The 27,655-nt window shown below is 38.8% G+C and overlaps 1 protein-coding gene across 1 annotated transcript in view; it reads left to right on the forward strand.

Moving 5' to 3' along the window:
• STAT4 (signal transducer and activator of transcription 4) overlaps positions 1–27,655 on the forward strand; it is a 42,865-nt gene that overhangs the window by 12,896 nt on the left and 2,314 nt on the right. Inside the window, exons 4-23 of the mRNA XM_075153640.1 lie at positions 4,845–4,943; positions 5,736–5,828; positions 7,765–7,843; positions 9,448–9,533; positions 10,459–10,610; positions 11,710–11,868; positions 12,718–12,810; positions 13,672–13,731; positions 14,527–14,544; positions 14,624–14,717; positions 15,545–15,589; positions 18,894–18,977; positions 19,246–19,344; positions 20,578–20,713; positions 21,830–21,882; positions 22,682–22,776; positions 23,218–23,354; positions 23,763–23,954; positions 25,144–25,210; positions 25,724–25,832. Of these exons, the coding sequence (XP_075009741.1) occupies positions 4,845–4,943; positions 5,736–5,828; positions 7,765–7,843; positions 9,448–9,533; positions 10,459–10,610; positions 11,710–11,868; positions 12,718–12,810; positions 13,672–13,731; positions 14,527–14,544; positions 14,624–14,717; positions 15,545–15,589; positions 18,894–18,977; positions 19,246–19,344; positions 20,578–20,713; positions 21,830–21,882; positions 22,682–22,776; positions 23,218–23,354; positions 23,763–23,954; positions 25,144–25,210; positions 25,724–25,832 (1,950 nt within the window). The remainder of the gene's footprint in view (positions 1–4,844; positions 4,944–5,735; positions 5,829–7,764; positions 7,844–9,447; positions 9,534–10,458; positions 10,611–11,709; positions 11,869–12,717; positions 12,811–13,671; positions 13,732–14,526; positions 14,545–14,623; positions 14,718–15,544; positions 15,590–18,893; positions 18,978–19,245; positions 19,345–20,577; positions 20,714–21,829; positions 21,883–22,681; positions 22,777–23,217; positions 23,355–23,762; positions 23,955–25,143; positions 25,211–25,723; positions 25,833–27,655) is intronic.

The following is a 27,655-nucleotide window of genomic DNA, read 5'->3' on the forward strand; positions in this document are numbered from 1 at the left end:
CATTACAAGTAGAGACCAACAGTCAATAATACCTAATCCTCTACTTTAATGACTGAAAACAGACTCAGGATACTCAAATAGTGCATATATAGTATTCATTTATAGATGTGCGCAGTATATAGAGACCTTTGACACATGAAAAGAAAGCTGGCCAATATTACTGCGGTTGGGAGTGATCCACTTTGTGATGGAGCTGCCCACAGGACAATAAGCTAAATTTCAGAAATTTTAAAAAATTGGAAGAAAAGAAGAGTGAGAGAATGAATCTCTGGTCTAGATTTCTTCATTCATCTCAGGAAAAGCAGTAAATTTCAGATACTAAAATTGACACTTGTTTGGTGTTCTTTTTAAAAGCACATGTATTTTGAAGTGTCATAATATGTATCTTAAAGTTTCTCCGTGATCTTACAACTTACAGAATCAAATCTTGCATTTCCCCAGCCACTGTTTCATGCATCTTAACATATCCCAAATAGTTCAAGCTGTTTTAAAATTCTGCACATTATAATGTATAAACTGTGCAGAAATGCCTTTTTGTTTCTCTTCATGATCTAGTAAGATACTATCACAACAAATGTCTCTGGAGTAGAGACAGTGCATGCTGGGCAGTGGTGGAAAGGTTTTCTCCTGAGGAAATGTCATCACCATTCAGAGAAAATTTTCACCTGTTCAGAATGAAAGCTTAATTTCCCCCATTTGCTTAAATTTAGCATCATGCTGGTAGTTACTGAGAAGCCAGTCCAAATAAGATCATTTGTTGTTTGTTGTAAATCATGATATGGAAGACCTCATCAAAACGGAAGAGAGGAGAAAGAAAATTTCTAAGAACAACAGAATTACAGTAATAGTAGCAGATCAGACTAATGTTTCCGTTTGAAACTTCAGGTGAAAAGTGAATCCTCAATTTCTCTTTGTTGGTATTTATCAAAAGACAATTACAAGTTTTCTCTATAAATATCTAAACTTAATAATACAATTTTGCATAACTACAGAATCCACACCCTTCCTCCTTTCCTGCCTGCCAATGTTCATGTCATACTAAGTGAGGATTCCCCCATCTCAAGCCTTTTTTTGGTTAAATTTCCTTTATTTTCCAACTTATATCCCTCTTTCAATCATAGGAAATAATTTTCAATTAGTCATTCAGAAGCTAAGGTCACCTTGAGCAAATTCTTCTCTCAACCAAAGACAAAATGGAAGTGCAGAACAGCAAGAGTTGGCAGTAGACGGATAATAAGGGAATACCGAGTGGCGCGTTCTGAAGTGTAATTACCTCTGAGAAGTATAAAACATAGGGAGAAAAAATTCAGTGTTATTATTTTGACGGAGTCAAACACATTGGTTATTGTGACTTTTAGTAATTATTGTTAATAAGTTACAATTATTGAGATATTTAATATTACAACTTATTTATTATTTATCAATTTATTATTGTTGAGTTGCAATCCATCTGCTAGATTACTGCAAAAGAGGCTATCGATGTAGCATATACTGTACAAAGATAGCCGTTCTAGGAGAGAGAGCTCAAGACGGACAGAAGGGGATGCCCGCTCGGGCTGTGGCACGCAGCTCAGCTCCGTGCCAGCTGTCCAGCGTTCAGAGCATCTCTCTATCACAAAGGCAAGACCCGTTCCTAGCCTTTGACCGCAAGCGTTCGTACTGCAGATCCACCATTATTCCAGCTTCTGTCTGAGGGGCTGCTGCTCCGGGAGGGCAGGTGGCAGTTCTCTGTCGACCTGCTTGGTGTCTGCCCAAACTGAATGAAGTGGAGTCGAACAAGCACCAGACAGGCACAAGTGTGGGAATCACTACAGGCACAGCTTATTATGAGTTAGAGAATAAAGGAAAAAAAAAAAAAGTGAATTTCCACTTCATCTCTTGATTCAGATGGTTCTCTCTTAATGAAACAAAGAAAAAGAGAGAGAGAAAGGGTTTTTAAAAGTTTTGCATATGAATGGTATCTAGATATGCTAGGAAAGTCCCTAATGCCTGGCATTTTTTGTGGGGGATTTTAAAACATCCCACTGTCAGAAGATTTTTTTTGAAGTGCCTCTTCTACATAAATGCATTTTCCAGCTCCAAGAAAGGATTTTTATTTTTTCTCGACTTTGTTAAATAGCTTTCGTTTGACTCCTTTTTGTCACAGAGCAAAACCAAAAGGCAACCATCGGCCCTTAGAGTGCTCGAATTCTGTCGGGCAGTGGTAAACCGGGACTAAACACTCCTCAAGCTTCGTAGCTTCAGATAGCCTGCAGATACCAACGTGTGGTATGGTCCTCATATGCTAGCCATCTATGCGGGAGGTGGGACCCTGTTTTACTAGCAGAAAAATAACAGCAACAAGCAGAAACCAACAGATGTTAACTGAGGAATTAATATGCACATCAGTGGATTTACACCAGTCACAGATTTCTCACCACAGCTTTCATCCCAAGCCTTATTAAAAACAGGACTTTTTTTTCCTCTAACCAAGGTGCAGATAGATGAGACAAGCTTAGCAGTACAACTGACGGCAGCTGAAACAAGGCAGGCCTGTTCTCCCCGCTCCCAGCCAACCCCTCCTGACTTCACGTGCGCTAGTCCTTAACGATAAACTCGTCCTTTGCTGAGCAGTTTCAGTCCACTGAGGAGCAGAAAACCCGTTCAGCAAAAAAGCGTGAGTGGTTTCCATCCCAGTTAGAAACCTGGATTGGCTCACTAAGGAGTCAGACAGGCATCGGACTGGCACGAGGGAAGGGCTGGCACCGCACAGCCAGGAGCACAACCATTCTTTGCAGCAATTAATTTGCTCCGGCTGTTGCTGTTGGACTCTACCCTTACCTCACTTCCGCATGAAGCTCCACTCCACTCTTCACCTTTTGCAGGAAGATCATAGCCATTTCCCTTCCCTGTATTCCCTTCCCAAAGTTACATCCTGACATTACGCAGAGGCAGCTTGGGAATATGCTCAGTAAAGGGGACTACGGATATATTCCTGGACCTGAAGTTCAGTTGTGCTGAAGGAAGTGTGCAGCAAGCACATGGTTACTACCCTTACAGCCAAGAAGCTGGCAGGGAGAAACGAGTAATAGGCATTGTCGTTTGACGTGGAAATCAGCAGTGTATCCTTAATGTTAAATCCCCCCTCACTGCCCAGCAAGAAGCAGGCAGGGAGGGAGTGCTCACTGTTTCATCTGAGACATAGTGTGTCCTGGGGTAGTATTACTCACCACTTCTTTCTCCAGAGAAACCCCTAAAATCACAGTCTAGTCCATAACTCCCATTCCTCAGGGTGATTGATACAGATGATTGCTGGAGCAAAGCACCACCCTGACCTGCTTTTAAAGAGATCAAAGGAGGCACAGCGCTGGGTCTGCCTCGGGTGTGCTCTTCTTTGCACTGTGGGGCATGTACTTTATTTGTCCTGAGAAGACTTCAGAAACCCTAGGAACATTAGAAAGCTTAGTTTCATTGCTAACAATGCCGTGGGAGTCAAAGCTTCTCTAGAAGGGAACATTTTGTACATCAGTTATTTAGTTTTAAGAGTCCTATGTCTTTTACCTTCGTCTCTACCTGGAACCACAGTATAACCAACAGCATGGTATTTAATACCAAGCAGCTCAAACCAAGTCTCCATGATTAAAATTACCATTTTTAATATATTATTTCTTTACCTTGTAATGGAAGTCAAAACATATTATGAAGTCTTTCAGATTACTTAGATTTCATGCAAAAGCACCCAGGAAATGATTGCTTTTGTCTGTCTAGAAAAAGTGTTGGAAATACATGTTCACCGTCATAGTAGTAGTTGGCATATAGAAGCAGCGTGTTCACATTTCTATCAGATGTGTTCACATCCTTGTTTCTAATACAATAATTGGTATGAGATATCAAAGGAAAATACAGCATCAATATAAGTATGTATAAACTTATTGTGCCACATTCAGAGAAAGCAAGAATAAATTAAGTTCTGAGTGGCAGCAAAACATGATGAGAATAAAAACGAATCAGAAGGAGGTCCAGAACTGAAAACCGTACAGGAAAAAAAAAGAACTGGATTAATTCTAATGAATGACTGAAAACTGTATGAGCACTGAATAAAGGGCATCTGAATGAATGAGATGTGAATACTGAATAAAAGGCATGAAGGATATTGAGAAATACTGAACGAATACATCACCATGAAAGAAGCTGCTTGAGTGTCCTCAATCATTCCAATTTGATAAATACAGCACAAACCAATATTAGTTCAAATTGTGCCCAGTCCTCAATCACGCACCAGCGATTCTGCACCTTATTTATGGTGGTGTAAAAATATAGACCTTTTTTGGCTTGCGACAAGAGTTGCTTCTTCCTTCATCTTAGGCACATTATTTGTTGAAAAATTGTTCACACACATTAAAATTTAAGTCTTCTGCTTTATGCCAAGGAAGCTTTTCTGCTTGCCTCATTACCGTATCGATATGCTTACAATGTTTTGTTGGCAGAAGTGCTACACGTTAACAGCAACATCCTATTGAAAATGGAAGACATGATAAAATCGTGCACAGAATAGACTGACAGGAAAGCCCTTTCAAAAGAGCTGTGTTAGCGGTGGAGCAATTTGATTTTCAAGTGATGTACACCTCAGAGCTGTATCTTTATAATCTCTGTAGAACATTGTTAAGAATATTTTATGACAATGGCACTAACTGATGCTGCACTGCAAGGCTGAACCAGCACTAACGAAGGTCGAGAACAGTAGGGGAACCTTTTCCACCCGCACCAAGCTGTAGCTTATAGACCCTGAAGCACATTGTTTGTGATTTCCAGAGGGACACCCTGAATTCTGAATTTTTAAAAGTTGTTTTTACTTGTGCTTGCAGGGCAAATATCATGGTAATCCCATGCATATAGCAGTGATCATCTCAAACTGTTTAAGAGAAGAAAGAAGAATATTGGCTGCAGCTAGCATGCCTGTACAGGTAATGAATTACATTTCATTAATCTGCTCCATGTTAATCTGCTCACATGCTTTTAGGACCAAATCCTGTTCTCTCATTCCACTAGAGTGATTTGTGTGCACTAGGGTTTGCCAAATGTTGCCCTTTAAACTCATGTTTGTACTTCATTAGTGGCTCTACTGCTGCAAACATTGCTATAAGTGACTTCTATGTCACAGCTAATCTTCAAAGAATTTAATCTGTGGAAAAAGCTTTAAAGAGGTTATTCTTTGCAAAACAGATGTGTGTATTTAAAATTATGCAATGCATTAATTCATATTAATTATGCAATGCAAAAGACATTCCATCTGATGTGTTGCAAAGGCATTGATAGTTTTTATGTTGTTTGAAGAAAGAAATTTTAAAATTACATATAAAACCTATTTTGGGGAAATTTTTACATGGTTAAAACTCAGATAGAATTTTTAAGTCAAATGTGTTCTTTTCAATCACCTGCAGATGTAATACATATCATTATATGAGTATTGTGACATGGGTCTTCTTCAGAAATCTAATAATCTATGTTTCAGTTTCTTTAATTTACTAGATGTGTAATGTTTGCAATACACCCACACCCTTTCACCTTTTGGATTTCAAAGTTAAAGCAGCATGTTTTTCAAATCTGTGGAACTAAACAGATTTGTCTATTTACACCAGTCTCCAGCTGATTGAAGATCAGCTTCTGAATTCCCTCTCTATGCTAGAACTTGCAGCACAGTTACTATCACTCGTTATTACTACTCATCCACCCATTATCTGTTCACTGTGTTCCAGGGGCCGCTGGAAAAGTCTCTGCAGAACTCCGTGGTTTCAGAGCGACAAAGAAATGTAGAACACAAAGTGTCAGCCATCAAGAACAGCGCTCAGGTATTTTTTTGTCCTGTTTGCTGTTTACGCAGCCAGGATTTTCATACAGACATACCTAAACGATCTTTAAGCTGGGTAGCACAAATACTTTTGCTAACAAGCTGCGCCAACCATTTTCCATTACTCTGAGGACCTCAGCCCAGACTAACTACTCAGGACATACCTGGATCCTCAGGTTTTTACAGCTGCTCTGGGTTCAGTGTGAGCGCTACCTATTTTAAAGCTATCACGCTCATCCCTATGCGAGCTGCAGTGCCGTAAGAACATACCTACTGTCTTTAAAAAGATGTGAGGTTCAGTAAATGTATTTCTGCAACTTCACCTCTTTTAGCTGGGTCAGCAGTAGCTAGCCTTTGTAACCTCTGAGTCACGTACCAAGATCTTTGTAAAGCTGAAGGCTACGTGACACAATTACATGTTTTGGAGACGCGAGGGGAGAAGAACCCTGGGAGCTGATGGTAACAATTCTCCAGGAGTTTCCCATACCATTGCAGGGCAGAGCTGGGCTGAGCCAAACCTGTAGCTATGTCCCATAGAGACCTTGAAAGCTCAGTCAGAGAATACTGCCCGTTCAGTTCAAGGCAGGATAAGGATTCAGATTACCTACGGCCTTTTTGCTATCCCAGCCCCACTTTCAGCTTTGCAGCAGTCTCAGTGTAGGGGTTATATTTGAAATACCTGTCCATATGCCGTTCAAGAGCACCACTTCTGGTATACCAGAAAGAGGTCCTGGTAGCATTCTCTCACCAGTGTGGAAGAAGGGGAAGAAGGGTTAGAGAGATGAAACCCTTAAAAGGATAAAGCTAGCTTTAGAAGAATGTGATACTAGATCTCTATCTAGGTGTAAAGTTATAAGATAAGAGTTACAGAGCAAAAGCAGACAAAGCTGCAACCCAGCAGCCTGCGGTGCTGCTCCTTCTGCCTGTGTGGGGAAGTGCAGCCATCCCTGAAAGACCAGTGAAAATGAGAATGATTTCTAGATACAAGGTTTTTTTAGTAGGTAGTTAAGTTGAACACAGAAATCAGCCAGATCTTTGTATATGTAATTTCATACCTTACACATATAATTTAAAATTTTATTCTCCAAAATAAAGAGGAAACCAACAAATTCTGTGTGTCCTAATTTAGCAAATGAGGTTTTGTATTTTCACAGACACTTAACGTGCACATCTCAGGGAACTAAAAAGGATTGTTTATGAGTTGTTGGCAGAATCAAGGCTTCCTATAAACCACACAGAAACAGACCTTCGAAGTAAAACAGATTATTTCCTACAGTTTTATTTTCCTTCTTTTGATGTGTCTTTTTTTGAATTATCATTGTTTGGTTACTAGAAAACACTAAACTTTTTGCAGTACATATGAAAACAAACCCTTGCAAAAAGCCAAAACAGCAAAAATGTTTCATTTCTTTACCCAAATTCTTAAGTAATCCTCTAAATAAAGTCTCTGAGCTCTGCTCCTGTCTCTGGCTCCACCTTTCTTGGCTTTGCACACCCCATTCCAATTTCCATGGAAGTCAATGCAAAATTATCCATTTGCCCTGCTTTAAATTTCCAAGAAGAGAGTTACATTATTGGCATAATAATTTCAATTTAGCTCAGGCTAAATGTAACCATTCCTACTTTCCACTATGTCATTTAACTAGTAAACAAGAAGTGGTTAAGCTGTATCAACTACTGTTTGGCTGTGGGAGAGAAGATAATAGTTGGCTTTCTGAACAAGTAAAATAAATCTGTAGTTATAAATGTGCATTTATAATTCAATCGTCTTTTTTAAAGTTTACAAGATAGTAAACCAGAGTTCCCAGAACTGCTTAGGAATTTTCAAATGGTAGGAAAGGAAAATACTACCTTATGCATTTGTCCATTACAAAACAAATTCCTTTTTATGTCACTGAGAACACCCAAACAATTTTAATTTCTTTTCCCCGGGAAAGATGACTGACCAAGATGTCAAATACTTGGAAGACTTGCAAGAGGAATTTGACTTCAGGTATAAAACAATACAAAGCTTAGGTAAGAGTTTTTCTAATAATTTTTAGATTCTCTAGGAAATGGTTGATTCCGTAGCTAGATCCCAGTATCAGGTTTTTTGGTGTGTTACCCAGATAATATATGTAAACTTAAAACCGGATTTTTAGTTTATATAAGGTTATAGTCTTGGAACATAATGACTCTTTTGGGGTTAAAAGGATCTTGTCGAGCAAGTATAGTTATTTTCTATAGATAAGCTGCATAATGGCATGAAAAGCAGTAATTTTCTTAATTTAAAGAACCTATTTTTCAATTTCCTCACCTTTGACATGGCCCTTCCTTGGCAGGATGTGGAAGAGCCTCTTATTTCCCAGAGTAGAGCTATGCAAAACTGGTTTTTTAGCCTCTAACTTGGCTTTCTATTCTTTTTTGACCACAGTGGTGATAACCAGCTGGTAAGCACTCTGAATGCATGTTTGACCAGCCTGTGATGGTTGAGATCTGCACATGGCAACAGTCCTTGCATGATCTCTTTCAGAAAAGAAACTGAGGTCCACTTGTGTCTGCTCAGATATCTTCATATTATTTCCCTTTGAACATGCAAAGATACTGGCCTTGAAATGTCCGAGTTCTTAAACATGTCAATCCTGTATGTTTAAGGCTGGGTATGGCCAGGCAATCGGAAGAGATCAAGTTGCCAGGGTTTAACGAGTTGTTAGCCATCAGGCCAATCATAATTATTGACCACGCAGATGATTGAAGCCTGCCTCACTTGCAAAATAAAATATGCTTACATAAATGACTTTCAGGACTTAAAAATTCACTGTGTCCACAAATGCTCTACACCAGCACAGCCAGCCTGCAGTACCTTACAACGTGTGTGAGCCATTGCTGTGGCCGAGCTGACAAGCGGTTACTTGTCTGCCTCTATTGAAACATCTACCCTAACGTAACGGGAAGATGCCAGTCCAGAGCTTAGCAGAGACACAGTTGGCACCAATTTCTTTTTTGAAGGTAGCATGAAAGATGCAAGAAGAGCAAAAGTTGGGGGAGGGTGATGGCGGGGGAAGAGCTGCATATGAAAGAGCATGGGACAAGCTTGGGGAAGCTTGAAACTAATGCATGATCCAGAGAGGGAAAAAAGTTACGGAGAGGGGGAAATACCCAGTGATCAGTACTCCTGGCTGCTGAAATCCCCACGGCGATGAACACTTTATCTCTGTTTCAAATGCCTAACCTCCATTCTCTCAGCCAGACGTGTAATTCGTATCAAGTCCAAAGAGCTTTAGTCTAACTGCTGACACCACAAGCATATTTCAGTAGTGCACAGATCAATCATTGATCCAAGCCAGATGTACATAATACACATGAATAAGAAATTTATAGATTTCTAGGTATCATCCGTATGTTTTCTATCTTTTCCTGTTCCACATACACATCTAAAGAGCAAAGTCATCAAACCTTATCTTAAACTTGCACTAAAGTTAGTCCACTCAAATTAAATACACTATTACATAATCTACTGATATCTGCAGTTTATTTTTTCACTAGTTCATGCTGGTCATGGTTTTTTCCCCTCCTCCCCGTATAAACACGCACACGCACCCACGCACACATTTATACTGATTTTTTTCATCCCCCTGCAGAGCAGAGCGACAAAAACAGCGCCCTCATTAAACAGGAAATGTTGGCGTTGCAGGCGATGCTCAATACTTTAGACTACAAGAGAAAGGTTAGTGACATGTTTTGTCATTTGTGGTTCGTTTGCTTTCTCCCCTTATTCCCACTTCGAATACTCAAATGCGTATGCGTGCTTTTTTAAATTCTCCTCGCAGAAGAACAGACAAATAACAGGAGTTACAAATCCACAAAAGGTTTTGGGTGGGTGCAGGTGATTTTGGCTAGCAGTTAAGAAATTGGCAATGAAGTAACAGCTCAATCAAGGACATGGTTCTGCACACCTTAGAAGGGAGGTGAGGACATCACGTCACAGGACCTCTGATGTACTGTGCTATGTACTGTGCTAAACGGATAACTTAGTTGTCAATATATACCTTTTAAAGTAAGCAAAAAGTATTCAAAGTAGATGTAATCTAATAATCGAAAAAAAACCCCAAAGCAAACCAAAAAAACCCCCAACAACCCACCAATGGTGCCTTGCTCTATTCAGTGACCGAGACTTGCAAATATGACAAATATTCCCCTGACCACATCTTTGCTGGCACAGAAAACAGTACATTTAGGCAATTTGTTTGAGTCCATGTGCTTTTTAAGGATAAAAGCAAGCAAGCAAAAAAACCAAGCACGCAAGCACTGGATATGACACAAAACAAAAAGAGGACTTTTTGACCTTGACAGTACTTGTAAACGTCAACTTCTTGGAGGTGTTATGCCCACAAAGAATGCAACAATCCTCCTTCCCACCCCCAAAAAAAAGAAGTTTTACTGAGGAAGAGTTCATAGAGATTCAGGATTAATTTCGAGTACAATGGGTGATGAATCCAGTCACCTCTGAATTAAAGAGACTAAAGCTGTAGGGACTAAATATGGTTACTTACAAAGAAATTGAAAGAAATGTAATCAGCACTTTTATGATAACTGCTGAATTTTGTGGCTGTTCCCTGTGGGCAGTTTGTGACACCTTTCCTATTTTACAGGAAGTACTCAGTAAAATAGGGCGTGTGATTCATGAAATCGATATGCTTATGAGCAACATGCTGACTGAAGAGCTCCTAGACTGGAAGAGACGGCAGCAGATTGCTTGCATCGGGGGTCCTCTCCATGGTGGCCTTGATCAGCTCCAGAACTGGTAAACTTGCCTTGAGCTTGCGTTTCCACTGGAAACCACAGGAAGTCTGCTGCACATGAAATGATCTTTCCTTTAGATCAGTTACCTTGCCACAGCAGCAAATTCATTAGCAGCTTGGCAAGTAAACAACAAAAATACAATTTGTTTTGGTGGATAACATTTGCTATTCAGCATTAATAACATTACAGTGAACTGCTGAGCCTGAGCCATGGCAGTCGGTCATTTTTTGGTTTGACAGTTGTTCCAGATACATGATACATACCCTCTCGGGAGTTTTGCTTGAGTAAGAACCGTGCTGACTGAGTCACCAGTGGGAGTTTTGTCTAGGCAGGAGCTGGGTAGACACTTTATGCTTTGACTCACTAGGTACATCACTCCTCCAGACTTCAAACTCCACAGGAATTGAATGGCAGTAGTGTCTGTGGTGGTAACTCCAAAGGTGATTGCACATTAAACAAAAACAAACAAAAAAAAAGCGTTATCTTTAAAAAGATAGTGCACCCAGAGAATGTCAACGTCCTGGTCATTTCTCTCCCATCAAACTTCTCTTCTGGAGAAGGTGAAGTAAAGAGTAAGAAGAAAAAAAGGAAGAAAAACAACCAAGAACCATTTTCGGTTTGAAGAAAAAGTATTTTTTGCCTTTTTTGTGTGGTTTTTTCCACTGAAGTTTTTTTTTTCCAACGAAGATGTTAAAAATAGCTAAAAGATGTGATTTTATACACGCGTACCCTATTAAACTGCTAGCAAGTGTGTTTGGATTTTATTTTCCTTATTGTTTTTACATTTCTGAGAAGTGCACTTCCTCAGTCTTCGTAATTTTTTCATTTTATATAAATATTATCCTCTTAAAGAGTACATTTTACAAAACCACTGTTGATGAGGTCTGTTGCGAAAATATTTAAAAATAAAGTCGGAAATTTTGCCTGATGTATTTATATACTCCTGTAAACAAAAGATAAATGGACATGAGTTTGGATAAAGCTAGAAGGCACCAATCAGTACTGATTCGGATTTCCCTAAGCAAGAACTTCAGTAGCCATTATGTTCTAAGCAGCCGTTTACATGAAAGATTGCAAACTAATCTTTTGTCTTGCCGTAGTTTTACGCTGTTGGCAGAGAGTCTTTTTCAAGTTAGAAGGCAACTAGAAAAACTGGACGAACTGTTGACCAGACTGACTTACGATGGGGACCCTATCCCAGTGCAAAGACCTCAGCTGCTGGAAAAAGTCAACTTTCTGCTCTACAACCTTTTCCGGAAGTGCGTAAGCCATTGTCAATGTACATAACTTTACCTGAACTGACACAAATTTATTGGCAACAATGAGACCATATTGTTAAGAAGAAAAAAAAATTTAAAAAGTTTGAGTTTCTGAGGATCTTAAAGACCGAGTTTCCAATATAAAAAGTACGTACAGCTGTCACCAGCATTCCTAAGGTGCCAGACAGCTTCTCGTGTGTAGTAGTTAAGGGTCAGGCAAGTTCTGACTTTAGGTGAACACACGCAAAATCCACTTATTTCAGTAGCAGTCATGTACATATTGCTGAGAAAAGGTTGAGGTTTGGGGTTTTGTTTGTTTGTTTGTTTGTGATTTTTTTTTTTTTAAGTAAAGTGGCAGGTGCTAATTTGTTCCTTGTCTTTCCTCTTCCCCACCAAGACATTCTACTAATATATAAAATATTATCATCATTCCTCTTGCCTTTTCTACTGGCTATATGAGAGATATATCACAAGTGACTATCTGAAAACAAAACATGGTCAATTGTTTTTTTATAAAAAATGAAAAAAGATTAAATGATTGTTTAATTTCATTGGAGCCAGGCTCAGTGTGTTTTCATACTCTGTTTTATGGTTCTGGTATTTTAGGACTATGGAATTTGTTTTGTTTTGATTTTTAATGTATTCCAAATACCTGTTTCTTATGGGAACAATTCAACTGTAAGTTAGACCACGATCATTTTGAGAACTGAGTGTTGGAATACATACCTCCCACTTCAGCATCTGTAGAGAAATAAATCTCTAAGAGATAACAGCACTTTTTTTCCCTAATACAGCCGTTTCTTTATGCATATTCCTAACAATCTATTTGTTTCACTTCTTTTCACATAGTTCATTCGTGGTTGAAAGGCAGCCCTGCATGCCCACACATCCCCAGAGGCCAATGGTTCTTAAAACATTAATACAGTTCACTGTTAAATTAAGGTAAGGAAAGAAAATCTGATATAAATTCCTTCATTTGAGTACTGCATTTTATCCTAGGAGACTGTTTCAGAGTCTAGAAAGCAAAGCAGACCAACTTGTGTTAGAGATCCTTTTGACTCCAGGGAGAGTTTTCTGGAATGGGGATATAAAGGCCACAGAATCTGTCACTCGTAATAAGTGGCCATAAAGAGTAAATCAGTGTGAGGAAGAAAGACAGGTTGTGGCCAAAGTTCAGCACCTTCAGGATTCTGTATGCACTGAATACTTGTTTTAATGACTTTGCAAACTGAGTAAATAATGATCCGTATCATACAAGCCGTCATCAGAATACTCAGAGCCACTTTTGCATGTAGGAAAGAGAAACTTCTGCATTTTGGGGGGCTCTGGTGAATCAATGACAAGCTGTCTGTCTCCCACTAGCTCCTTGCCTGACTTTGTGAAAAGAGCGAAGATGGGAGAGGAACTCGCATCTCATTTCCACTTTGCAGCAAAAAGAATGCATGGAGGGTTGGGGCATGGAAAGGGTACATGAAGGAAAGTCCACGTACACCTACAGCGCAGTCACAGATTATACATACCCATCTCTTAATTATTACCTCTTTGTCGTCTCTCTAGCCGTTCCCTCAAACACATCTCACTTTTCCACATACTTGCAGGGAGGGTAGAACACCTGCCACTGGAACAGCTCAGCCCCTCTTTCTGAGTATACAACCCTGTAAATCGTGATATAATCCTAGATGCCTAATCTGTTTTCAGACTATAATCCTTTCAGATACTTTAGTGTGGAGCTACTGGTCTCTAATATCTTCTGGTGAGAAATTTATTCTGTTAATATTCACTTTTACATTTTCTGTTTTGAAGGTTGTTAATTAAATTGCCAGAGCTAAACTACCAGATCAGAGTGAAGGCAACTATTGACAAGTAAGAAACTTTAAAGTGAAGATATTCTCTTTCTCCCTACAGAGACAACACAGGTTTTTCAATTGCTACCCTATCTGATTTAGAAGTTGCTCTAAAAAGGAAAAAAAAAACAACCACCACCAAAAAAAAAGAACCAGTTAAAACATCAGAGTACTGCGTTTCTTTTTTTAATGTGGAAGACTTCGTCTTTTTTAAAAAAAAGCTGCTATTTCTAATTGATATTTTCAGATTGGAGGCAAGAAGTTCACTTAAGATTTATTTCAAGACTTAGATAAAATTCATCAGTCTGAAATAGTAGCATCACACAAAAACTTTAAATCAAAGTGTATTGCATTTATGGGATAGTTAGCTTTGAAACAGCACTTATCTCTGCTTACATTAATAGGCCCGGTACCTTCAATGCAGCTGCTCCAAGAGGCTTGCATGCTTGAGAACCTTGCATGCTGTACTTAGTAACTATGGAGCTTAGAAAGTTTCACCCCTGCCTGAAACTGAGACTGCTACATAAACTCCTCCTTTCTAAGGGGTTTGGAACTTTGTCAGCCACATATCATTCCAATGGCAGAAAAAGCAGCTAGATAAAATACACTACTTGCATCTGGCCAGATGCAAAAGTCTAACTGGACAGTACAAATTCCAGTTCTTTGTTTTAAAAATCACAGTTGTATTGGTAATAGGAATTAACTTTAAGAAGGCAACATCTACCATCTCAAGATAAGTTTCTCAGTGGAAGTACGGCTTACACATTTACTGATTCACAATCTGTTTCCTCCCCCTGCCCCTCTTCTATTTTAGGAATGTTTCAACTGTAAGGTAAGAAAATAAAATATCAGATTTCTTAATTTATCCAATACAATATTATTTCAGTACCTAAGTGTAATGTCCTCTATAGTAATCGTAGATTCGTTCTGTGTGGAACACACGTGAAAGCAATGAACATGGATGAATCCGCAAATGGAAGCCTGTCGGTAGAATTTCGACATTTGGTAAGTTTGACTGTTTTTTTCCTGTCGTGCACCTCTAGTAAAGAAATAAAAGATTCTTTAAAAACTATGCAGGGAGAACTGTATTACTGTCAAGTCTACACTCATTTTCTTTTTCCTTGTACAGAAAGTTTACTCCTAGAACCTCTTTATCCCATTCCATACTTTATCCAGTCCATAAAATAAGACTATGTATTTTCACAGAAATGACAAAGTAAATCCTAATAATGCCAGAAAAGGAGAAGACTAATCATGCGGAATTACACAGCTTCTCAGAAACTGAGTTTCGTTAAAAAAAAAAAACAGAACAAACAAAAAACCAAAACCAAACCACACCACCGTTGTCTAGGGGAAATATATAATTGAATGCTTTAGATCTGGTGGAAATTAATGCCTGCAATAACTGTCTTTGGAGAGACTATAGTACTGCTTCTGTAACTTCTCTAACATCCCAGTGAATCATGCTTTCTGACTAGACTCCCTCACTATGTTGGTTTTTTTTTTTTGCTTAACCACAGAGGCAGTGCATCAGTGTAGTTTTGCAAAAGGAGATGGAGATTGATGGTCTTCAGTGCTTTTTTTTATTATACACTTCGCAAGCACCGTAATTAACGCTTTGTTACGTTAACTTAGTTTCTTTAAAAATATCAAAAGACTATTCACTGAATAGACTTTTCAAGGCATAGTATCAGAGCCTTCATTACAGTGTATTTGTATATTGTAAACAAAACCTTATTATACTGAGAACATCATGGTTACAAGTGATGGTTTTTATATGTACTTCTATCTGTAGTTTCTTTGCCACATAAATACTGTTTTGCTTTATACAGCAACCCAAAGAAATGAAATCAAGTGCTGGAAGCAAAGGAAATGAGGTTTGTGCATTTATTTGACATGTTATTTTTGATTACTCTCACAAGTATTTCAGACTAGATTCTATTTAAATCAAAGAGCAACTGTATGCTGTTAGATTTTGAAGTATAATCTTATATTAAGTATAGGACCAATTATCACATGATAGTATAAGTATAATGAGAACTTTTCAGAAGTAAGTACTCCGAAATTTTAATTACATACCTCAAATTTGTGTATAAAAAAGTTACAACAGAAAGTAGAAAGTAGTAATCTGAATGTACGCGTTCCTCTTTAAGGCCTCCTTTTTTGGTCATTTATATTTTGAAAAAAATAAGCTTTTTGAGTTTTTTGCTGAAACAATTTTTCCTATAGGAACAGTTCTTTAAAGATATATTCTGTTGACCAAGTTTACAGCGAAGTAAGGGTATAATTATATTTGCATCAAAGAAATTTGCTTGCAAGTCCTTCAAGCAGGACCAGAAGTGTTCTTGGTTTAGCAATACTCATCTGAATCCGGTTGTAGGTTCCCCTCTCGTGGTGACACTGTGCTATGACACGCTAGCCCTAACAAACCAGCGAGTCCTTTGCAGTACCCAGATTGCAGAGACATGCACATACCACCTGGCATGCAAGGTGAAAAGGTATTGCAAGTGCTTGCTTCCTAGCAAAGGAGCTTAAAATCCACACATTCTTGCTTTGCGGAGAACAGAAATCAGAAGCATTAACATCGGCGCTAATCCACACCCAGAACACCGTGCCCCTGTATCGTAGAGCGTTCCTTCCGTTCCTGCGTTCCCCTCCGGCACCCCTCACATCCAGACCACCAGTGCTTCTTCCCCTGCCCAGCTCTTCACCACCTGCACAGCTCTACCCTACGTCCTTCTTCTCAGCTCTGGCTTCCTACAAACCGTGATTCCCCTGAGCGCCCCGGGCGTCACAGGCAAAATCAGAATCACAGGCAAGAGCGTTACTGCCTTCATTCACTCACCTTCTGCATCACTGGCAGGAGCGGAAAGGAGAACGGCAGGGGAGCAGGCAGGATGTCCTCATCCAGCAACTGGAGGCAGTAGGCAGGGAGGGGAAAGGCACGAGTACACACAAACTCTAGAGTCGCAATGGAGCATCACTGTAAATTTAGCATTGCTATTTAACAGCAAAAATCTGCAGATGCATTTCTGACTGGAGCAAGAGTCAGAAGCTTGCAGCCAATAATACAGCCTCTGCCAACGCTGCCAGAACAATTAGTGTCTCCCAAGGTAACTGAAGCCATAAGATGCTTCTATGAATGCCACCTACTTACTTAGGAAGTGAAATAGCCTATACTGGTTTAAGGTATCTCCACACCAGTGTAACTTTTTTGCACAGTAGAAGCGCTGAGGATAAAGTTGTATTGGCAAGTTTAAAAAAAAATTTATAAAAATCACTCATATCGCAGCCCAAATAGATTTAGTTATACAAGCACAAAAGTTATTACAAGTAGTCTTTAAGTACAAAGCAAAGGTGTGATCAGCACGCAGAATTTTAACCAAAAACCTAAAGCAGAAGATCCTTGTGCGCGCTTCACACGGTGTTTCTGAACGGAGTAACTTGCACCTGATTAGCAAGACTGAAACTCAAGGCTCGCCTCCCAATTACTTTGCTACTTACAAAGTCATTTGCATCAAGACAAGCAAATGCAAAAATGTAGGCGTAAAAATGTTGGTGCTTTACTTTTGGTAGCGTTTTACTCCCACTTTCACGTTGTGCCTTTATAACTATATAAAACAGGGCTGTGGAGAATTAGGACAGCTGAGCTGTGACATGGTTCACTGCTAACTGATTTCCTCAAACAGAGCTTCTCCTTGGTCAAATCAGTGTCTGTGAAGTCATTATTAGCATGAAAAAGTTTTTTTTTTTTTATTAACAGCAACTATAATAATTTTAAAACTTTTTTGTTATAGGATGTTTAGTAAGCTGAGAGCGTAGTTGTTAAGTATGACTTGCCTCATAAAAAAAAGTGGAAGCTCTCTGTATTTGAGATTTGTCCTTTCATGTAGATATGCCTTTTTGTCTAGATGATTTTTGCATGAGAAAAATCTAAGTTTTTGCTAAATCATAACGGGGGGGAGGGAGAAGGGGAGTTTCACCAACCCTTTTCAACTTTGTGTCAGCAGTACAGGTTGAGCTGGATTAATTCTATCTGTATTAAAACATTTGAGCTCATTTGATGGATGACTATTTCATGTAAAAGCCTTCAGCTCTGAGCTGAATTTTCCCTTTGCAAGGCAGATTTATTATTCAGATGCCTGAGCATCTCCTGTGGTCTCAACCCCTCATTTATACAGTATCTTTTGTTGCAGTGGCCTGTACATGCCCTGGAGGAGGTGCTCCATGGGAGAGATAAGGCCAGAAGGCACTTTCCCAAGGAACAGTTTTATTTTACATTGACTATTTCAGTAAATGGTAGCATTTTGATTTGGGATTTTTGATTTTGTTTCTTTTTTAAAACATCTGACAAAACAAATATGTGATGGGGAGGGGAAAAACAACAACAAAAAACAGGAAAAGGACAAATAGATTTTTATACTTTGACTTCTGGGGATGGAAATGTATTTTGAAAGATCTGTTTCCCAAGGGGCAGAGATTTGGATCTTTACAGAGCTATGCTGGTTTGAAATCAAAACAAAACGCTTGTACTACAAACTTTAATCAACTATGACAAACAGATTTTCTTTTTTTTGTTTTCCATCCAAGAAACGCTTGGTTTTTTAATACCAGATTTCCTTTGGATTAATGATTTAGGCGTCTACTCCTTCAACTAGTATCCTCTAACTATGCTTACAACAAACCTGTGTTCCCAGATAAGGGCCTACTTGTCATTAAAGATGTGGCTTTTTGTTTTGTTTCTAGTTTGTTTCTCCTTGAAGTTTAACATCTCTGTTTAAATTGGAATCGTCAATCAGTAAAGAAACTTTAGAAAAAGAAAAGTTGGAGACAATCTTTATCAGACACAAAAAATAATGTTAACTTTTTGTGTGCAATTCTTTATTTAAAAGCACCATTTTAGAAAAAGTTAAAAGCGGAAGTTAAAAGTTTAAAAGTATTGCTTTAACGATGTCAAGGCGTTTTTTCAGATTCATCAGAAAAAAACACCAGACTTCTGGACTACTTTAATGTCGGAGTTTAACAAACAAATTATTTCCTTCGCTTCCTTCTTTTCCTGTTCTACTTATATATTTGATATGTGTTTTCTTCCAAAGTTGTGTAATCTCAGCAGTCGGGTCACTAAAACAGTATTAATGCCAACTGTGCGTTCACAGTTTTATAACCTACTTACTCCCCTAGGGCCCTCACATGGTGACCGAGGAACTGCACTCCATCAGCTTTGAAACACAGGTCTGCCTGTATGGATTGACTATAAACTTGGAAGTGAGTATTCTAGCCAGATTTTCTGGGGCAAGAATAAAAGGCAGTTTCCAGTAGCTTATAGAAGAACAACCGTGTTGGGCCAGACCACAGATCCATCTATCCTAGATGCTATCTTCAGCAGTAACTATAAGCAGACGCAAGATTTCCAGAACTTCTGGACAGAAGCGTATACTTTGGGAAGGAAGAGGGGGCTAAAAAACCAAAGCATAACACAGCACTAACACTTTCCTTGGCAGCATTTACGTACCGCATTCATTCTTTCCACCAGACCAGCTCTTTGCCTGTGGTGATGATTTCCAATGTCAGCCAACTACCCAACGCGTGGGCTTCTATTATTTGGTACAATCTGTCAACCAACGATCCTCAGGTAGGTCTTCAGTATGCAAGTACGGACTTTCTGCATTTTCACATTTCTATTACTTGGCTACCAAATATATTCATTACAAAAAGGCTGTGTTTCCCTCTTAAACTGGCCTTATTATTATACACTGTTACCAACATCATACTTTAATGTTGTTTGCTTTATCTTTTGTTCCCTGCCCAGATATAAAACCATATGCCCTCTTAGCCTTCCTTTTTGTAGGCTTAAGTCGTAGTTCTTAAATTAAGGAAAGGTGATAGCCCTTCTCCACAACTTTTCTAGTTTGAATTTGTCTTTTTTTGGATGCGGTTGACCAAAACTGTATATAGTACAAAATAATTCAACTAGTACAATTCAAAACTGTCAAAGTAGGTGTATAGGTGTGTCTGTAAGATACTTAAGTGCTGCTTTCTCTCATGCACTTTATAGGAGCTAGTGCTTTCTCTGGAGAAGATTATAAGTGTCAAGTAGCACCTTCTAGTGGCTCTAACCGTGAGCAAAAGCAGAATCGTTCTTTCTCAGGCTCCAGCTGCCTCAGCAGATATTTTAGATTCAGTCACTGTATTTGCAGATTGTAGAACAGGCTGTCAATAGCTCTCGGGCTTTCAGTCGGGGATTAGGGCAGTCACATAGATGTTCGGAGGAGAGAAAGGATAAGACGGTTTACCGTGGAGTGCGCCTAAGAACGATGGCAAGCCAGCTGACCAGCAGCCTGGACTTCATTATCACTCTGTGATACTCCAAAGAGTTTTTGCACAGTCTTCAGTACGTTCATTACATGTACAGTCCAGAAACCAAATGAAAAACTAGGATGAGCCAAATAATTCAACAACCTATCGCTATAGGAGTATGTAACGGTTTAAGATTTCCATGCACCAAACATATTAAAGTATAGTGAGAATATCTGCATTTATTAGACAGGATTTAAGCATATTTTCACTGTCTTAACATATGATACCATCAGAAGCATAGCAAGGTATTTTATCATCCAAGATGCACGCACGGACTCCCGCTCTCTCGGGGAGTCTCCCCCTACAACTCTGCTCAGGCACCCAAGTGGACCTTGCTGGGTGGCTGCAGATGGGAGGGCCAGCACATATTTGCCCCAGTGTATCCCCCCCCGCACACCTCATTTTTAACACTTCCAGATTCTGCTCAAGTACTTGCAGCCTTCTTTTACAGCCTACAGTGTATTTCATGGTTGCTAATTGCCTAAACAAAGCACTAATTCTGTTGCAGAATTTGTCTTTCTTCAACAATCCCCCTGCTGCCACATTAAGTCAGCTCTTAGAAGTACTGAGCTGGCAATTTTCATCATATGTCGGTCGTGGACTCAATTCTGAACAGCTCAACATGCTGGCAGAGAAACTTATGGGTAAGTATGTAGAAATATACAGATTTTATTTGCTTTTGGGCTCTTATATTTGACAGTTACAGGTAATGACTTTAAGCATGACCTCCACTTCCAGAGCTGACTTCAAAAATGCCACAATGACATTTTTTTCTTTAAAGAAAAGCACGCGTCAGCTTATTCTTACCACAAAGTGATTGAACTTCTGAACTTCCAGGCTGCTTAACTGAAGAAAGAGGGCATCAGAGTCACACTGAACTGTGATGTTATTTTGTTTCCTTAGCAAGTAATTATCTCATGCATCTGAAATCAAAAGGAAGTCTTTTTGCTTGCTTATGGGGTTTGGTTTGGTTTGGGTTTTGTTTCATTTTAAGTACCCGTCCTTGTGGGTCTGTTTAGTTCTGGGACCCATCCTTCACTGGTAACAGCGTAGCAAAGAGGCCCTCTAACTTCAGCGAGGTGAACTATTGAAGGCTTGGATCTGACTGTCCCTCAGAAAGGAGAGGCCTTAGGGAAAGCTGGCAGAAGAAAAGAAAGCTTTATCTGTTTCTGGAGAAGAAGCAATTATAAAACACATTGTGAGCTGTAAGAAACTCCAAGCTGAGGGTGTAACAGTACCTCTACTGTCGGGCAAGAACAGAAGCATTTGTCAAAGACTGGGGGGAATCTTTACTTTTATTGCTTTCAAAGCTGGGAAGCAAAGACTGGTTTCCCTGGGCAACAGTCACTTTTTCTGATGGTTTCTTGGAGATTTCTTGCTTAGTGGAGTTGAGAGGTGCCATTATAAATCAGCAAGAATCATAAGAAAGAAAAAATAAATTGTCTTAAAATATGGAAGCTCAAGATAGAGTGAAGGCCAGGAGAAGTAACACTTGGGCTAAAAACTGAAGCAGAGCACACAGTGTGGCAGAAACAAAGTCCCAGACTACTTCAGGCAAATATTCCCAAAACTACCACTATCAGCTGCTTCAAAATGATACAGAAAAACTGATCACAGTCTCTTAGCAGGCCCCTCTCAATCCCTCTCCAAGTCTGGATGTGCTGTACTCCCCCCTCCCCCCAAACTCTACAGATATCAAGCTGTATCTGTTTCAAAACTTCAGAAAAATAGACTCACCGTTTGGTTTTTTTTGCTCTCAGGACAACAAGTCAGTTACAACGATTATCAACTGTCCTGGGCAAAGTTCTGCAAGGTACAGTTCGGAAAGTAAAACTAGACTCTTCTTTCTCTTAACACCCACATGCGTGCCTAACTCTGTTTCTCTGATGCTACTGACAAGATTCCCACTTGCTGTATGTGGGACAATATGCTGGATGGGTGGCCCAGCACAATCACATTCATTGTAAAAATTTAAATACGCAAATAGTATTTCCAGAAGTTTAAAGCTTGGGCTAAGAGATTTACTTAGTTACATTGCTACAGAGATCAGAAACTGTCATTAGTGTGCCCTATATAGTTCTGTAAAGGATCAATAGATTGTGCTATCAAAGCATACAATACATTTTTCATAAAGCATACTGTAAATTTTTTCATATGCTCTGTTGTGACCTAAATTATTTCAAATTGGTCGATATATTCAGTAACTGTGATGAGGAACAGAAAAGTTATTGAGAAAGAAGGGTAAACCCATTTTATACCTATTAACTACATTATTTAAACACACATAGAACCCTGGAAGGAAGTTCAACTTTCTCATCATAATTTCTCTCAAAATGTAATTTCATAACAAACATGATTTTTTTTTTCTTGAAAAGTGAGGCGCTTCCAATGCATACCTTAAAAATCAATTGTTTTTATGTCAGGCTGAGAGACATTACTCAAAACAGCAGTTCAAATTTGTCACTCTTGCTTGAACAAACGAGATTATTTTTAAGAAACTGAGATAGCCATGTCATGTGGTTGTTGGGTAACAACACTCTCACAATTCTCTTCTTGCATGTGTTGTTTTTGTTTGTGTTTTGAGTTGTTTTGTTTTTTTTTTTAACCATTAGGAACATTTGCCTGGAAAGTCTTTTACCTTTTGGGTTTGGCTTGAAGCCATCCTGGACTTAATTAAAAAACACATTCTTCCTCTTTGGATTGATGGGTGAGCAACAAGGAAAATGCTGTATATTGATCTCTCTCTGCTTTGTCTTTTTTCTTTACTAATCTCAGTTTTAGCTATGCAGAAGAGAATTTGCAGAGTTTAATACTTCTGTCTCCCTCTTCCTATTTATAACTTCTTGAAATTTTTGCCAAAAGGGAACACCACTGAATCTCTTAGAAATGCAGGTTTAGATCTGTTTATCAGTTCTGTCAGTGTCCAGTAAAGTACTGTGATAGATTTCATCATGCTTCATAGTACTTTGAGCTCAATGCCAGACTCCACATGTAATTCACGTGAAGCTTTTGTCATAGTTTCAAGACCTTATAAAGCTTTTGTAACCAGGCTTTGAACACCTATGTAAAGTTTGGCCAGATGCATTGCACAGATTGAAGTCTGTATTTTTTTCCAAAAGCAAACCCATGATTTCCTGTTACACTTCAGGTACATAATGGGATTTGTAAGCAAAGAGAAGGAACGAATTTTGCTCAAAGACAAGACACCAGGAACATTTTTATTAAGGTTTAGTGAAAGCAATCTGGGTGGAATTACCTTTACTTGGGTGGACCAGTTAGAAAATGGTAAGTATAATTTAAAAAAAAAATAATATAAACCTCAAATTCTGCAATACACCTGTAATATAGGAGCCACTGTTTCTTTGATTTAAAAGTAAAATTCATGTGTATCATGTCTTAGCGTGGTTTTGGGCAAGATACAAGTATCATATTTACTGAAACACAAACCAAAACTCTGAAAGTCTACCTCTCAGTTCTTTATATGAACTATCTAATTTCATTAGGAGGTGTACCTGCTTACTGCAGGCTTTAAATTTGTTTCCACGTGTGCAGAAAGTATAACTTGAAAGATACTAACATTGGTACGAACAGGTAAAACCCACACCAGTGTAAACTGCAAAAGAAAGGCAAAAATATGTTCCAACTGCAGATGCTGATCAGCGGTTACAGTGCCTTTTCGGTGTATTTTCACAGGAGACGTAACATTTCATTCGGTGGAACCATATAACAAAGGTCGCTTATCTGCACTGCCTTTTGCCGACATACTGCGCGATTACAAAGTTATTATGGCAGACAACGTTCCTGAAAACCCTCTGAAGTATCTGTATCCAGACATTCCCAAAGATAAGGCCTTTGGCAAACACTACAGCTGTCAGCCAAATGAAGGTTGGGCTCCATTTCTGTATTTACCCTTTCTGCAAAGCAGCTGCAAAGTCAAGAGGCAATTTGAGGAATGGGGGAGAGGAGGAAGGGAACGGATTAAGATGCCTCTTTTAATCGGCATCTTCAAGAGAACTATTTTCATGCATGTCTATCATTTAGACAGCTTCATTTTGTAAATATATCCCTGGTCTTAGAGGTTACATTAGAGGCAATGACAACAATGTTTAAAAGAAGCTAAGAAATAGATCTTAGGGTAGAAAGAGTCAAAAAAATAGGATTTTTTTTCCTGACCGATGCATTACAAAATTCAGTGCTCGGGTGTTCAAAGGAGATGAAACTGAAAAGTCATCCTGCTTATCGGTTTCCTAATTGTGTTACACTGCAGCATGCTGTCTCTTTAATTTCAAGGAAATTCTGTATTTTCCAAACAGCTTGGAAGTACTGCTTTATTCCAGCAGTATAACTCCTGGCAACTGCACTGGAAAATACAAAAAGGCTACACAAGAATGGCTCCAAATACATTCAGGCCCATGCTCTTTTTTGTCCAAGTTACAAATCAGGCCATTTTTCAATCAAACTCGCTCTCTCTCAAAAAAGCCCTCAAAGCCTTGATTTTTTTTAAGAGATAATACACATTCTTCTGGACTTTCAGTATAAGACGTTACAATTCCATTTGAATTCAAACTCCTACACTACTCAAAAATATTTGGAGGCTACAACTGTTTTTCCTCTTCACTTTAATTCAGGGGACTTTGCCTAATGCTCCAATCCTCTAAAAACATATGTATATGCTTAATTTCATGCAAAAGACATTGCTGAAGCTGTATCTGTAGAGAGAGCGCTCCACGCAAGCATTTGCAGAACTGACATCTAGAGGCTCAGAAGTACCAAGCTTGTACAGTTACAGTATATTTGCTTTTGAAGCCCTAACGAGATCTCTTTCATCAGTTAATGTATTATATTCTGAGATGGCGATTCATATCAAGGGAGCAGAGTCAATGATGTGACTAACAGCTGAACTCAAAGACTAATCTCAGGAATTCCCCTCATTTTATGGCTGCTTATTTAAGCATAAACAGGGACATTTCTTTTTTAATATATTATGGTCTGCAGCACTTAGAGCAGATAATCAATTTCAAATAAATAATAAAATGACTAGGCAACATTTAATTTCTCTAATGTTTATTTTTAGTCTCAAAGCCCTCAGATGGAGGAGGCAAAGGTTATGTTCCTTCTGTATTTATCCCAGTCTCCAAAATGTAAGTATCCTTACGGATGTATTACACTTCAAATGTTATTTTTATTAAATTTACATACTTTTTCAAAGTTTTCCCTGCCTCCCTTCCCCCATTCAAACAGTTTGGGATAGCAACACATCACATGGTTTTTATTTGGCCAAGGACTGCTAAAGACAAGAAAGAGAAGTAAAGAACTTTACTTCTACAGTGCTTTTCCCATCCACGTGGCAAAACATTTGTAAAAATTGAATGCAGACTTTACAGTGCTCTGATCTACTTATCTTTCACTGTCTCCTTTTTCTCTCCAGCAGCTGATATTACAGAGTCAGGTTTATCCTCTCTTCCCTTGGTCCTGTCTCCTACATTTTTAAACGTATACCAGGTTGTTGGCATGTGCTTACAGGGCCACCAGCAAGCCCGAATACAGGCTTAACTAACTTAATAAGCATTCACCATATTCCACTGCTATGCATCAAATTAGAGGGATTTAGGTTGCTTTTAAGATTATTTTTGTGGTTTTTGTTTTTTTTTAAGCTTAAATGATTCTACAGATCCACATTCTCCATCAGATCTTCTTCCAATGTCTCCAAGCGTTTATGCTGTGCTGAGAGAACACCTGAGTCCCACAGTGATTGAAACTGCCGTATGTTGTGAACTTTTCCATTCATAAGTTAATATTAACCAAATGGGCTGCTTGTACAACTGAGAAAAAATGCGAGCTCTTTTATCACTTGCTGTATTACCTTCTGAAATGATGGTACAGACATTTCCTATCCTAAATAGGACAGGATGCTGCAAGCATACTTGGGAGCACTGTGTTATGCGAAATAGCCTGACACACTGGCCAGTGAATCATGAATGTCATAATTGAAAGATCTCAGAGTTCTTGCACAGATGAAGCCTTTACACTGACAAATACATAACGATTACACTAATTCTGTAGGTAGCACAAAGGACTTGACTTGCTCGGGGAAGCTGCACAAGGAACATAAAAATTTCCGATTCAGCAAACTTGCACAACTTTTCAGTACTGCAGGTTTCTACATGGGGTATCAAAGTGAGAAATTAAAAGTCAACTAAAACATTTTTAGCAAATAAAACTAATATTCACTAAGTATATAGAAAGATTGGGAAAATACTGTACCAATGTCCTATTTTCCTCTTTTACTTACTGACTAGAAATTGTGTTCTGAATCATCGTGGCTTAGAGTACTTGGAGCACTGATGTATACCAGCAGACTTCTATCAGGAAACACAGCAGTGGTCTGGCTTTAACAGCTTTAAAAGAAAACCTCCTTTTTAATACTAGCTCTTAGGTTTCTGTATGTTCAGTGATTTATGATCTTACGGTTATGTATTTAAAAGCCTGTCAACTCCCATTCAAATGCCTCTCTGTAAACACTCTTCCTCACCCACAAACAGAACAAAACTAAATAAGAATCCTGATTGTCAATGACTGGAAGCAGAGTTAAACTTTATATACAGATAGAGGAGTTCTTGAATATACACCAAACTGAAGATCTGTTCAAGAGCAAAGTATCTTTTTTTGCTTCTTCACCTTTATCTCTGATAGCGCTCATGACAAACCCGTTCTTCAGCTAAAATTGAAATACTAGCCTGAATGAAAATTCTGCATTAAAATCTACCACACCCAATCTGAGACATGTCCCCACTCATTTGTTGTTTGGTTTATACATATGAAAACAGTTCTGACCTTCTAAACTGCATTTGTGAACTACGTATGCATTTGCATTTCCCAAAGTTTTGGCAGTGAAAAGAATAGTTGGCTTCACTTTTGTTTATCATCAGGCTTCAAATGTTTTTGGTTGCTTTTAGCATGTACAGTAATTCTCAAACCAGCCCTGACCATCACCATCTTTTGGGGTCGCAACCACACAAAAAGAATGTGTTCGGTGATGAACTGGGAGAGTCAAATACAATCATGCTGCAGTTTTTAAGGGTAGTAGAGAAGCGGTTCAGTGCTGCTAGATGGTAGGTGGATTTCTGGAGGCTCTTGCTAGAAATGTTTTCAAGTTCTGCTAGAAATTAGGGGAGAAAATAGTTTTGGAATATTTTTAAAGAACTCCTTACTTTTTCCGTTCTATTTATCTTGCTAAATGGGAATAAGGAAAATACGGAGTTTTTTTCTTTATCATCGCAAATTCACACAATATCATCTACCCTAGGGAAGAGCTGGCTGACTGTAAGCAGACAATCTGCATTATTAAAGCAACACTTTTCCTCCATGAGATGTCAATAGAAAGCACCATGTGAGATCCAGAGAACAAGAGTGAAAGCTGCAGCAGGATAAAATATCCTACAACTCAGTAACTCAGTCTTAGCAAGATATACTTTCTGCAGTCTTTCTGAATTCCCTTCTGTTTCCCCCCTCTCCAGATTCCCCTACCCATCGGGAAAACAAAGACTCCAGTAAGAATCCCACTATACATATCCACAGGCTGCAAG

The sequence above is a fragment of the Calonectris borealis genome, chromosome 6 (genome assembly GCF_964195595.1).
Source record: "Calonectris borealis chromosome 6, bCalBor7.hap1.2, whole genome shotgun sequence".
NCBI classification, from domain to species: Eukaryota; Metazoa; Chordata; class Aves; order Procellariiformes; family Procellariidae; genus Calonectris; species Calonectris borealis.